General features: G+C 46.3%; 1 protein-coding gene across 2 annotated transcripts in view; it reads right to left on the bottom strand.

Moving 5' to 3' along the window:
* Positions 1–7857, bottom strand: part of UBE2V1 (ubiquitin conjugating enzyme E2 V1) — a 29271-nt gene extending 21414 nt beyond the window's left edge. The window contains exon 1 of one of the 2 annotated variants that reach the window (XM_057701468.1): positions 7777–7857. In XM_057701468.1, the coding sequence (XP_057557451.1) occupies positions 7777–7798 (22 nt within the window). In that variant the 5' untranslated portion in view covers positions 7799–7857. Of the gene's footprint in view, positions 1–3178; positions 3393–7776 lie in introns of those variants that run through there. The other variant, XM_057701469.1, reaches the window with a different exon arrangement.
* Positions 7858–14797: the final 6940 nt, after the last annotated feature.

Genomic DNA, 14797 nt, shown 5'->3' with positions numbered 1-14797 from the left:
GTTTCCTGATTGAAGAAAAGGCAGTACCTCTTCCTTCCCTACTGTAACCTCTAATATGGCCTACTGTGGCCAAAATACTGGACACCAATACCATATAACTGAGATACCTAAGGTTCTTTATTTTGAGATAATTAAAATTTGATAAGTAGTCTTATTTTTTAATGAAGTATGATCAAGACTTTTTTAAGATGAGGGAAAACTATTTTTCCCCCAAACCACACAAGTCAAGGATTCTTCATTACAAACTGAACTTTGTTTCATAAAATATATATAAAAGCATGTTACTGACATTTCAAACCATTTAGAAACTGCATACACAGTTAATACATCAATATTTTCTACAAAGCAAGAGCAATTAATTCCACATGGCCTGACCACACCCTTGTTCTAGAACCTCAGGGCTACCCCAGGACATAAATCCAAATACTGGTGGAGTTCGGAGATCCTGTAGACCTTGTGAGTGTATCAGTCACAGGGAGGACTTCATCCCATCCCAAATGGAGAGAATAAAGTCAAAATCAAGATACATTAATTTAAACAAAAGATTTCAGTGAATATATTGAAAATTAAATCCATATGTGTCAAAAACCAGAAGCATAACAGATCAGAAAAACTCAGTAACACTCTAACATATTTTCTTCCTGTGGCATTTTAATCCACTGAATCAATCTAAATTTTAAGATTCCTAAAACGTCTGTGTTAATCTGACACCTGAAAGGCAGCTGAAGGAACAGCTTCAAGAGACAATATAGAGGATGTAAAAATGGACTCTTGTTAATCTTAATAAACTATAACTATTAAAAGGTTAACTATGAAAATGTTAACATAACTTTACCAAGGTGCTAAAATAACACAGTAATCCAAGATTTTTAAAAAGAAAACACTTGTTCCTGTTACTTCAGAATTCTTCTTTCCAGAAGGATTTTTCCTGGATCTGTGTCAGTATCAAAAGTCAGCCAGTTATTCTCTTGGCTAAATATAAACTGAAAAGTCAGCAGCTGCAGGATATTACAAAGAAAATATGACAACCAGGTTAAAAAAGCATGAATATTTGATAGGGTTTTACACCATGCCCTAGTAAAACATTTAACGCAGTAATTTGAAACAGCAATATGTTAAAATATTTGTGGTACAAAAAGAATTTTGAAGCCCTTTTAAACATCTTTTTGGGAAAACCATGATTTGGGGGAAATCAAAGCAGCGGCTACTACAGCATGCCAATCTTGGAAAACCCTGGCCTGGCATGGGTCTTGATTTAAAATGGCAGGGCCTCACAGGTTTCTCCTGGAAAGAAAGCTGCTAGTTGAAACTGGTTTGGTTGCCCATTCAGGGAAGATAGTGAATTGAGCTAGGAGTCTGGTGTGCTGCTACCATTTTGAAAATAAGGAGGCCTGGAAGGTGATGCACCTGGATTAAATGTTCCTGAAGAGTGACATAAAGTCAGGGGCAGGTAACTTTTGTTTCTGAGCAACTGGCAAGTACAGTGCAGTCTGGGTGCCTAGTTACGGCCTGTCCAGAGGAGCATATTTCTTCTCTACAACAATGATTCTCCATGTATGGTCCCCAGACCTGCAGGCTGCACATCACCTGGGAACACACTAGAAATGTGAATTCTCAGGCCATACACCAGAACACTACACTACACCACAGAACTACTGAATCTGAAACTGAGGGTGGAGCCCAGCAATCTAACAAGCCCTACTAGTTTGAGAATCACTGATCTGGGGGAAGAAACACTAGCAATCTATTATTCTTTACAGTCCAGACAATGTGACAACAGCAGCTGGTGACAAAATGCAACACCCTGTGCGTCTCTGCTCCGAGGGTGACCAAGGCCAAAGATCAAATTTTCTCTGAAAGGGGTGGAGACAAAGAATAAGGTGTGGGGATTTCCCTAGTGGTGGAGTGGTTAAGAATCTGCCTGCCAATGCAGGAGACATGGGTTCGATCCCTGGTCTGTGGGAAGATCCCACATGCCACGGAGCAACTAAGCCCGCGTGCCTAGAGCTCATGCTCTGTAACAAGAGAAGCCACGGCAATGAGAAGACCGTGCACCTCAATGAAGAGCAGCCCCTGCTTGCCACAACTAGAGAAAGCCCTCACAGCAATGAAGACCCAATGCAGGAGGAAGGGGAAGGAGGGGGAGGAGGAAGAGGAGGAGGAGGAGGAGGAGGAGAAGAAGAAGAAGAAGAAGGTGTGGTGTCTCAGGACAGTTAGGGAAGGAGAGAACAGAGTTAATTCTATGCTAAAGTCCTTCTATAAATACTAACTAGTTAATTCTATGCTAAAGTCCCTCTATAAATACTAACTAATCAGGACAAGCGCTTTCCTTTTTGAAAAGCTGAACAGGCACTTTTGCTTCTGCCTTATCAGATACATTGTTTCTTCATATATGTCAAATTTATATATTTGGCTATATCAAGATGAGACCCTGCATTAATTCATTGCAACATCCAATATTTATTGAGCATCTACTATATGTCAGGGACTATGTGGGTGCTAGGGACATAGCAGAGAACAAGACAGAATCCTCCCCTACTGTAGAATCACAGAAAATATGGGGAAAACCAAACAAACAAACAAAAAATCTTCAGATAAGGTTAAGCACTTTAGAAGAGAACAGAGATGTGATAATGAGTGGGAAGACTACACTGAAAGGGGTGGGCAGGGATCGACTCTCTGGGGAGCTGAGACCTGAAGAAGGAGAAGCAGGCAGTCACATGCAGGCAGAGCACTCCCCAAAGGGGAAGAGAACAAGCACAGGTGTGCATATCAAGCGAGGTCAGGGGTAGGCAAGGCCAAGACCACGGAAGGCCATGTGGGCCACAGAAAAGAGATGCATATATTTTATTATAAGTGTAGCAGGAAGGGCTTTCTGCAGGGGGTGGCAGTTTCTGTTTTCTTGTCTGTAAAAAATCATTCTATAGAGAAGGGATTAGAAAAGGGCAAGACTGGAAGCAGGAGGCTTTTGCAGTCTTTTAGGCAAGAGAAAGTGGTTCTGGTAGGACAAGAATGACAATAATGCCAATGGAGAGAAGGAGGATTTGGCGTCTATTTTGGGGTTACATCTACTGGACTCGCACGGGGTGAATGTGACGATGAAGAAAGAATCATACTTGGTGTCATTACTATCCACCCATGAAAGAACTAACCCGCCAAGACAGAAATGTCAACAAACCTGCCAGTGGCTGAAGGAACTTGAGATGCCTAGCTGGAGAACAGGCAACAGGAGCTGGAAAAATGCTAATATGGCCAAGAGCATATGTCCTAGAGAAGAGCTGTCCCAGTTCTGTACGCTGGTTTGCAAGTCCCTGGCTCTGAGCTTCCGGCAAGTCATTTCTCCTCTCTGAGCCTCAGTTTCCTCACCTTCAGAACAGATATCTGCTTCAAAGCGTTGCTGTCAGAAGCAAGATGATGTATTTAATACAGTGTGTAACACAGCCCTAGAAGCACAGCTTAAAAAGAAGTCTGAAGGGTGTGCATGTAAATGAAGACAAGGACTGACTTTATACATGACATGAGGGGGCCCTAAGCCCAACGAGTGTTGAGTTATCGGGTGTAAAGTTTAAGCAAGAGCAAGAAGTGGCCTTCACTCTCATTAGACAGCACACTATCCGGAATGCCTAAAAAGTGGCTGGGGATGTTATAAAAAGAGTTCCTGCTATAGGTGGCAGAAGCTACTCATTAAAGCCCATTCTCTTATCAAGATTAAACAGGCCAAGACTGAGGAAGAGCACATGCCCAAATTCATGCCTTTCCATTCCCTACCTAAGGTACTGGAGCAGGTTGGGGAAGGAACTGGAGTCAAAACTCCCTGGGCTCTAATCTGAGTGTCACCACTCCTCAGTCAGCCACCAATCTCCCTTAGGAATACTGTGGGGCCAATACTTCCCCTGGTGAGCTCACCAAGTTGTGGAGAGTTGGATGAGATGACATAACAGGAAAGTCAAAGTACTAGGAAACCTCTAAACCACTATATATTTCTATTCTACCTTATCAAACTACTGCAGAGCTACATTTTAGGTGAAAGAGAGGGAGGGAGGAAGAGAATATGGTGGGGGGAAGAGGGTGGTTTTAAAGTTATTGTGAAGGGGAAAATCAGGATTACATTAACCCTGGCAATCCCTAAGAGGAATAATAGATTGTAGTGCCCCAACAAAGCGTTTCCCTTCCATTGCTAGAGCAGGCTGCTGTTTCTCCAGCTGAGTACCACATGAAGAAGTTCTCTTGAAAGCAGGGCCCATGTTGTACAAAAGGCACTTAGCTACAACAGGCACAAGATGCTCACACAGTGAGACACACGGAAACGAGACCAGCTAAGAGACTATAGGTTCTCATCTCCCAGGTCCAGCTCTTTCTAGGGAACACCTCTGAATGGAATGGAAGACTACGTAACCTCCACTGCCCATTTGGTTAAATGTTCATAAGGAGTGTGTGTATGAGGCCACTCCAACGTATGCGAATTTAAAATGTAAAGGGCTTACTCTTCTGGCACTCTGCTTCTGGTTAACTGTCAGGGAAGTCTGTGGGATACTGGGTGAGAGGAAAGATCTGGCAGCCAAGGGCTACTCTTTGAGGCCCTGCAATCCTGGCCAAGGCAGGAGGAAGTCACCTGTCACAACACGAGCATCCTGAGGATTCTGGTGGGTTTTCTACAGTTCCACCCTCTAAGATCTATAAGGAAATCACACACTGCAGAAGCAAAGGAGGTGGGAAGTGTTGTCGCCAAGTGCTAAAAGCAGTGACCACAAAAAAACTAAGTTCAGCCCTTACAGGAACTCAAAGGCTTCACAGCTGTTTCCTGGCAACCAGGGGCACAGATTAATCAAGAGGCTTGTTCTAAGCCTGTCTAAGGAAGGCCTCAGGGCCCCTGACCACACCTGAAAGACTTCTCAGGGTTAGAAAGCAGAGAAGCCTGTACACTCATTTTAGTTTAACCCAAATATGATCTTTCTGCTTCCTCCCTTAGTACTCTGCACTCCTCTGACTGCCTGGGAGCACAGGTCAGATCTTGTCATTCCTCTCTTTTTAAGACTCTCATTCATTCATTCAACAAATATTTACTGAATGTTTACTTCAGACCAGGTACTTGTTCAATGGCTTTCCTGCACACTAAATAAAATCCAAAGCCATCTCGCTCGAACTCATCTCTTTAACAAGCCTCCCTTGCACACTGACGCCTTTAGCTTGTTCTTTCAACATGCCAAGCTTGGTCCTGCCAGAGCCTTTCCACTCACTGTGCTCCCCTCCCGTGCCTGTGACACACACTGTTGACTCCTTCCATCATTTGTCTCAGTTCAAATACCCCCTCCTCTTGGAAAAGCCTTCCCTGACCACCTGTCCAGATACTACATCACACAACTTCCTTCACAGCACTTACTGCTATCTGAAATCTTAACTATTTACTCCTTTAATGGGCTTCTCCCTGACTTGAAGAGAAGCTCCTCAAGGATAGGGGCTATGTCCATCTTGTTCACTATTCACAATGGGAAATGGCAAATTCTTAATGAATACCTGTTGAATAAACAAACAAAGCAGTTCTGGGAAGCCCATTTTTGGACACCTCAAAACCTGTTCCATGTTATCTAAACCATGCCAAGTGCTCTTGTATGCCACTAGACAGCAGCTGACGATGTTTTATCTGACCACCACAGCATTTATGAAGCACTCTTCAACTGGCAGGGCCTCAAGAAGTTAGAATTAAGTAGCTGTTAAACCAGATTATAGGTGGCCAATCTCAAGTGACTGCCAAGGGTCTGAGTTGCAATCCCACCATAACGCGGGCTGCTATGGGCACAGTGTACCCCCACAGCAACCTGGCAGGGCTGTTATTCTGGTGAGAGGTTTCCCACAGCAGTCTGGCCTGACTCAGCCTCTCTCTTCTGAGAATGTCTGTGGCAGTCTCTTGGTAAATGAATTGACTCAGCACTGTTCCAACTGAAACCAAAGCTAAGAAAAAGATGTGTGGTTTCCTCTATTCTCCAGGAAGACCCCACTGCTTTAAGTGTAAAAGGCAGCTTGTGGTCGGTGACTTCAGTCAGATCCCCTACTTCCAATTTCTTCTATTTGCACCCTAACAATCACACAAAGATGGCTCCTTGGGATACTAAAGGAGTAACATCCTGAAAAGACAGAGTCCCCTCACCCTGCTCACTTTAGGTCACCAACCCTCTCCTAACAGTGCTGCTGCGGTCTTAAACCTCTGGAGGATTTCAGTACCCACGTTGGTAGTCCTGTTTGTTTCTTCCATCAGAGGTCACCTACTGTCACCACATCTGGGAGGACTTCATTGGCCAATTTCACTGCCAGGCATCTCAGGGGACACCCTCCTCACCAAAAGGGGGACACTCTGTCACTCCCAAATCCTCCACTTCCAGAATCTGACTCTCTTGCCTCATCGGCCCCTCTGGGGGACCTTCCCCAGACAATTGTCACCCTGCCTCCTCCAGAAGGCCATCTGAGTCCATCCCCTGATGCCCAACTGTGAGTGTTAACTCTGAAACAGATCCTTCGGGATTTGATCCTCTGGCACATCTTACGAGTGCAGAGTGGGGAATCCAATCTCAAAATAATTGCTGCTTCCCTTTACCTACCAGGGCCTGGAAGAACTCCCCTTGGCCCAAAGTGCAGCCCCCTCATTCCCTCCTGCACCTCAGCTTTCTTCTCCAGTCACCCAAGACTTCCTATTTCATTTGTTCCTCTCCCCATGCTCATCCAGCCGCTGGGGAACTTCTGAGCTGAACCCCCCATATGTTACCAATACCCAAAAGAGGGGAAGAAAGTCTCCATAAAAGAGACACTCCTAGGGTACACGTCCCTCACCCAATAAAGATTTTTTCTTCCTGTGAAAAGAACATCTCTGAAACCTGACCTTTCCCACTCTCACCCAATGAATGGGACTCCCTTCCCCAGATAGACACCTCCAGGGCTCCCAACTCATCTGTTCTTCACCCAATATCACAAAATTCCACTAACCGCCCTACTTGGAGTTCACCTCCTAAAACCTAACATCTATCTCCTCAAATAGGGGTCATTTCACTTTCCCCTGCTCCAACGAAATCCCTCTGGAATCTGAGACATCCCTTTCCCCTTCTCACGTATCCTACGGAGATGTCCTTAATCCCCCCCATAAAGCAGCCACCCCAAGATTCCCCCTTTCTCATCAACCTAAAGCGTTCCTCAGCTAACCCAATTCCCCAGACTAACACTGGACCCATGCCCTTAACCAATGGGGGATCCTCTCAGGCACCCCTCAGGATCCTGCTTCCTTCCCTCACCCATCCCGAGGTGCTTCTCTGAAGTCCAGGCCAAACGGACATGCCACGGCTCCTCCCCCCGCCCGGACACCCAGCACCCCATAGAGGACTTTCATCCATTTTGGGGCGCCTCCTCGTCGTCTAGGGGACCCCTCGATCTCCCCTAAGGAGCCACCAGCCCCGGTCTCCTCGGGAGTGCCTCTGGGCTCGCCCCTCGCCCGCTCTGGCAGCTCTGCAGCGCCGCGGGGCCCCGGCCCTTCCTCTTAGCAGGGCCCTCACGCCGCCCGGGGGAGCCTCTGGGCCTCGCCGCGCCGCCCACAGGCCCCTCAGGCCCCCGCCCGTGCTTCCGGCCACCGCCTGCTCCTCCTCCCTACTCAGGCCGCCCAGGTCGCCGCCGCGGAGCCCAGCGGACAGAGGCAGCGCAGAGGCCCTGGCCCGCAGCAAGGGCCTTCGCGGGTCCCCGGCCCCCGGCCCCAGCCCGTGCCCCCCTCTGCCGGCCGGGTCCGGCGCCCCCGCTCACCCGAGCCCGTGGTGGCTGCCATCTTGCGTCGCTGTCGCTCAAAGGCCGGCCCCTTCTTCACCCCCCACCCGTTCCCCGGGCTCGTCTGCGCAGGCGTGTGCGCACGCGCAAACGCCTCCGCTGACGCCCGCTCCGCAGACCGCGCGACCAGTTGCCGGGAAGGTTTTTTTTCTGCCCTTTTAGAGAGAGGAAATATTTTGCGTGCGTGAGGGCCCAGCAACCTGCAAGGCCCTCCAGGCTCGGGTGCGAGGGAGGTATTGAGGTGCTTGGTGAAGAGGGCAAGGGTGATCAGACTTGGAAGGGTATGACTGTGAAAGAAAAAGAAAGCTTTTAAAAAGAGCCTATTGTCATAATCTATAATGGAATATAATATGCAGAATAACCCACCAAAAAACGAAAACCTGAATCACTATGCTGTACCCCTGAAACTAACACAATCTTATAAGTCAACTATGCTTCAATAAATATAAATAAGTAAATAGGATGCAAGTTTATAATATTTTTAAAAAGCACCTATTTTGCCTCGGGCATTTTCCTATCTAGTTGAATCCCCACAAAATCTCTACCAGGTTGGATTAAAGTGAAAAATGAAGGCGAGAGGGGTTAAGCCATTCATCTAAACTCAGCTGTTAAATGACTAAGTTAGAATTTGAACCCAAGCCAGATGTCTGGCTTCCAAGATAGATGCTCCCAGGCCAGAAGGGGCTTGTAGAAGGGCAGCTAAATTATTTGGGGCATTAAGGTGGCAGGGAAAGCATTCACTCACTTATTCATTCATTCACTCAATCCATTCATTCAATCAAACAAACATTTACTAAGCATCTGCTATGTGCCAGATGCTGTCATAGGTGCTGGGGATGGGTATACATCCCTGAAGAAGCAAGCTCCTGCTCTCATGGGCTTACATTTTAGTCGGAGACAGGTAGTAAATAAACAAGTAGGAAAGAACATAACTATAACAGGATATAGAGTAAACAAGGAAAGAAGTGGTCAGGGAGAGTGACTCCTATGGGAGTCACATTTCAACAGAGACCTGAATGATGACAAGGAGGTAGAGGGAATGGCATGTGCAAAGGCCCTGGAGATGTATAGTTTCACAAATGTTAAATCCAAGAAGTGACTCCTTTATCATTAATGGTCTGAGAAGCTTTTTTTTTTTTTTCTTATTGGCTGTGTTGGGTCTCTGTTGCTGCATGAGGGCTTCCTTTAGTTGCTGAGAGCGGGGGCTACTCTTCTTTGCGGTGCATGGGCTTCTCATTGCGGTGGCTTCTCTTGTTGTGGAGTATGGGCTCTAGCCACGCAGGCTCAGTAGTTGCAGCGCGAGGGCCCTAGAGTGAGCAGGCTTCAGTAGTTGCAGCGTGTGGGCTCAGCAATTGTGGCTCATGGGCTTAGTTGCTCTGGTGTGGGATCTTCCCGGACTAGGGATCGAACCCACTTTCTCTGTATTGGCAGGCAGATTCTTAACCACTGCGCAATCAGGTAAGTCCCTGAGAAGCCCTTATATGGATCTGGAAACAGGCTGAGAGAGGTGAAAGGATTGCCTCCCCATGCTAAAGCGCTCTCAGAGAGGCTCCGCCCCCTCCCCGGAGGTCGCAGCCAGTCCCCAGAGCGGGATTCCTTCGCGCCTGCGCTCCATCCCTTCTCTGCTCTGGAGCTGGTAGTTTCAGCTGATGCGGATGTGAGTTCTGTTTTATTGGATTCGTGGGAAGATTAAAATGGCTAATAGAACTAAAGGATTTAGAAAACGGCTTGGCACAGAGCGGGTGCTATATAAGTATTAGCAGTTGCCATTATTATTATTATTATTATTATTATTATTATTATTATTATTTCCTCAATGACCCTTGCAAAGTAGCTGTTATCTCCGCATTTGTCGGATGTGGAAACTGAGACTGGGTGGAGTAAGATGGTTTTCCCAGGGTCACATAACAAGAAAGGAGTAAAATCAGGTTTGGAATCCAGTTCTTTTCACTCTTCCACACGATGTTTCCTCTATGGTGAGGGAGCTGAAGCCCGGGAAGGTTTAAGCAAAAGTGGGCGGGTTTGCATTTTTACAAACTGCAGCCTGGGGCTTCCTAGGTGGCGCAGTGGTTAAGACTCTGCCTGCCACTGCAAAGGACATGGGTTCGATCCCTGCTCCAGGAAGATCCCACATGCCACGGAGCAACTAAGCCCGTGTGCCAAAAAAAAAAAAAAAAACTAGTGGCTCAAACTGCAGCCTGGCTGCCTCAAGGGAATTGAATTGGGCAGCAGCAAGACTGGAGGTGAGGAGTCCAGAGAGGAGGTGTGTTGGACACTGTTGACTGTCAGTCCAGTCATGTCCTTCCATGCTCATAGAAGCCTGGTTTTGTTTAAAGGGCCGAAGGTCCAGTTTCTAGGTGTGAATCCAAGCCAATCAGGCACTGCCATTTCCTTTTGCCAGTGGTTGGTCCAGGGGTGTGCCTGTGACCTAGTTCTTTCTGGCCAGTGAGTTGGGGAGGTGGTGTGTTTGGAAAGTTTCCCTCTTCTGAAAATAGCTGGGGAGAAAGCTTTTTTGTCCCCTTTCCTCCTGCCTGTGATACGAGGCTGTGATGGTTGGAGCTGTGGCAGTCATAAAGATCCCATGAGGCACAAGCCTGAGGCTGAAAAGTCAACACACCAAAGATGTCATTACGGAAAGATGGCAAGAGCTAGGTAGGACCTGGATGATGTAGTTGAGCAGCTGAACAAATCCTGGGGCTGCCTACCTATAGGCTTTTTTAAAAATTAATATTTATTTTATTATTTTTTTGGCTGCATTGGGTCTTAGTTGTGGTGTGCAGTCTTAGTCGTTGTGGCTCAAGTGCTCAGTAGTTGTGGTATGTGGGCTTAGTTGCCCCACGGCATGTGGTTTCTTAGTTCCCTGACTAGGGATCGAACCCACGTCCCCTGCATTAGAAGGCAGATTCTTAACCACTGCACCACTAGGGAAGTCCCCCTATAGGCTTCTTAAGACCTGATAATAAATGTCATTATTGCTTAAGCTGCTGTTAAAGGTAAGTTGTTATTTACAGCCAAGGAAGTTGGCACAGTGTTCCAAGAAAGAGATACATGGACTTGGACCGTTCCGCAGCATTCACTCAAAAACACTGTTCTCAACAAGACTGGAAAACATCTGGGCAGTTTTAGAATCTCTGAGATGTGAAAGGCATGAATAGCTTGAAAAAGTATATTCAAAATGCAGTATACTTTACAAGACCTACAATATTATTTTTTAGAGCAATACTTCTCAAATTCTAATGTGCAGGTAAATCACTGGCAGTGTTGTTTAAATATTTTATTTATTTAAAGATGTATGCCAGGTCTTAGTTGCGGGATCTTCAGGATCTTCGCTGCAGCATGCGGGATCTAGTTCCCTGACCAGGGATTGAACCCAGGCTTCCTGCATTGGGAGCAGAGAGTCTTAACCACTGGACCACTACAGAAGTCCTACTAGCAATCTTGTTTAAATGCAGGTTCTGATTCTTGGGGGTGAGGGGTGCTGAGATCCTGCATTTCCAACAGCCTTCCAAGGGATGCCGATGCTGACACCACACTTTGCGTAGCAAGGTTGTGGATAACATTGTACAGTTTTATATTTATATTTCCAATTTATAGTTAAGAACCCCCCCAAACTCAAGCTATAGCTTTTGTAATACAAACTACGGAAAGTAAAGCTGAGGAACTGTTGACAGGAAGGGGCGTGGGCACCCAGAAGACAGAGAACCTGTGGGGAGGGGTGTGTGGTGGGTGGGGTATGTGACACAGTTGCTTGTGGCATTTCATGGCACATACACGGAGTTATGTTCCCCTGGGGTCTGTCTGAAGTATAACATTAAGATATTTAATGTTTGATGTAGTTTCTGAAAGACACAACCAAAAAGGTGTAGGAGTGGGTGGTAGGGGGTAATGGCACAATTCATTTATTCCTGTATTGATGGACGTCTGGGTCATTTCCATTGGCTTCTTCCTATGCAATTCATTTCTGTGATGTCTGAATTTCGTATCATCTGTTACTCTCATGGTCAAGGAAAAAGGAATAAAAACCAGGGGTCTGGGCTGAGCGGAAAACTGAAAGGATGTTTCCTTAATTTATAAAGAACCTAGGACTTCCCTGGTGGCACAGTGGTTAAGAATCTGCCTGCCAATGCAGGGGACATGAGTTCAATTCCTGGTCTGGAAAGATTCCCACATGCCGCAGAGCAAATAAGCCCATGCGCTGCAACTACTGAAGCCCACATACCTAGAGCCGGTGCTCCGCCACAAGAGAAGGCACCGTAATGAGAAGCCCACGTACCACAATAAAGAGTAGCCCCTGCTCGCTGCAACTGGAGAAAGCCTGTGCACAGCAACGAAGACCCAACGCAGTGAAAAATAATTAAATTAAATTAAAAAATTTATAAAGAGCCCTTGAAACTCATTAAGAAAAAGAGATCCTAAAGGAAAGATGATAATCATATGAAACATTTATGGAACATTTAGTATGTTCCAGAAACATAGTGTTTTGCATATATTAATTCATTTAATCTTCACAGTGACCTTATGAGGTAGGTACCCATCTTACAGATGAGGAAATTGAGACACAGAAAGATTAAATAACTTGCCCAAAGTCACACGCTTGTAAGTGGCAGAGCTGGGATTTTTTAAAAATTAATTTATTATTATTTTTTTGGGGGGGCTGCTTTAGGCTTTCCTTAGTTGTGGCAAGTGGGGGCAACTCTTCATTGTGGTGCTCGGACTTCTGGTGACTTCTCTTGTTGTGGAGCATGGGCTTTAGGTGTGTGGGCTCAGTAGTTGTGGCTCACCGGCTCTAGAGCTCAGGCGGTAGTTATGGTGCACGGGCTTAGTTGCTCCAAGTCATGTGGGATCTTCTCGGACCAGGGATTGAACCCATGTCCCCGGCATTGGCAGGTGGATTCTTAACCACTGTGCCACCAGGGAAATCCCCAGAGCTGGGATTTGAACCCTAAACTCTTAACCACTACTGTCCTGCCCCCCTCCCCCCAAATCAGAAAAGAACATGTATGGAGTAAGGAAGTGAGATAAGATACCAAATCTCACTCAACATATTTTACTTCAGTGATTGTAAGATGCAAATTTTTATATTCAAACATCTCTGAAATCAGGATGCATGGTACAATCAATGATATCTTAGAGTCAATGAAATACAGTAAGAGAAATGCAAATTAAAACCACCTATCAGATTGGCAAAGAACAAAACACTTGATAACACTCCGTGTTGGCAAGGGTGTGAGGAAACTGGCACTCTCAAAAGTTTGAGAGTTTAAATGGGCACAGACTTGGTGGAAGGCAATTTTGGCATGAGCTATCAAAACGTAACACACAGACATCCCTGACCCAGCAATTTGATCCCCAGGAATTGACCCCTTAGGTCTGCTGGCCCTTATGAGCAAAGCCTTAGGTTCTTCGATGCACGCAACAGCAGTCTGTATTACCCCCACGCTGAAAATGATCTCAAAATTCAACGAGCGATGAGTTAAAAAAGAAAGGCCCACCCTGAAGTTGGAATGTTATACAGCTGTAAAAAGGAATAAGGAAGCATTGATATAATACTATCTCCAAAACATATTAACTTAAGAAAAGAAAGGTACAGAACGGTGTGTGTAATATTTGACCTACTGTGTGAAAAGAAGGGAGATGTGCCTATGTAAGGGACTTGCCTCTGTGCCTATGTAAGGGACTTACAAGGGTCTTATCGAAATGATGGCCTCTGGGGAGGAGGACTGAGGGCTTGGGGGAACATAAAAATATTTTAGGTTTTATGGGTCATTTGGTCTCTTGACTCTTCGTGTATTGAAAAAGCAGCAAATGAATACAAATGAATGGGTGTGGTGTGCCAGTAAAACCTTATGACTGACACTGAATTTGAATGTCATGTGTTAGAAAATATTCTTTATTCCCCCCACTATTAAAAAAAATGCTCATGGGGACAGCAGAAAAACAGATGGGCCAGATTTGGCTTACTGGCCATGGTCAGCTGACCCCTGTGTTATTATTCTTTACCTTATGCATGCATTACCTATTACAAAATCATGTTTAAAAGAGTAGCTTGAAATTTTCAGGTTTATCAAAAGGGGATGGGGTTAATGTTGGGGGCAGGTGCCCTGCCCAGACCCCCTCTAAGGACAAGTCGGCGTGGAAGGGAGGCATGACGTTTCCCAGTGGGGCTGGAAACCCATGTGTTTGCTCCACAGCGCCATCTGCCCCACTCCACCACCAGATAGCAGCACAAATCCACCGAAAATCAGGCCGTCCCTGCACCCGCTGGGAAGTTATGGGCAGAAGTCTGCCTATACACGTTTTATTTGGTCCACGGTATGTTTAAAGAACAGAGCCAGCGTTTTAAAAGTCTGGATTTTCCGGTTCCTCTTTAATCAACTGATGTGTGTAGCAGCTGCCCTCTGGGGCCTGATGTCTCCAGGGCATCCCAGTCCTCGGTGTTAGCTGCTATTTCTCATCCTGCTGTGTTGCTAGTTCACAGGAGACACGTTTCTCACCCGCCACCTGCCTCCTCCCTTCCCTCCCTCTACTGGGGCTACAGGTGTGTGTGGAAGCTGCAAGAGCTCAGCGTCAGATCAGGACTCAGATTCCAGCCCTGCCACCCACCGTCTGTGTGATGTTTGGTATGATATTTGACCTCTGTGCCTCGGTTTCCTCATCTGCAAAAAACGGAGCTAAGTATACTCACCTCTCAGAGCTGCAGGGACTGCTTGAGGGGACCCACACACGTAGCTTCCCGCATCTGGCCTGTGGTAAGTGTCCAGTAGGTATTAGTCAGCATTTCCCACTGCCCGGTCCTCAATAGGACCTGCGCACAAAACATACCTCCCTCTGGTTTTGAAAAGTTATTTTTCCAGTCCTTGGGATTCAGGAGCGGCGAGACGGTCCGAGTGTGAGGCCTGGCTCTGCCTTACTAGCTGTGTGGTCTTGGGCAAGTCACTTCACCTCTCTGGACTCACGCTGTTTGTTCTTGCTGGCTTCTAGGGGACTAACACATTGGTAG

Source organism: Hippopotamus amphibius, chromosome 12 (assembly GCF_030028045.1).
Source record: "Hippopotamus amphibius kiboko isolate mHipAmp2 chromosome 12, mHipAmp2.hap2, whole genome shotgun sequence".
Taxonomy (NCBI): domain Eukaryota; kingdom Metazoa; phylum Chordata; class Mammalia; order Artiodactyla; family Hippopotamidae; genus Hippopotamus; species Hippopotamus amphibius.
Note: the sequence above shows the minus strand (reverse complement) of the source record. Positions and strands in the feature narration are given on the sequence as shown.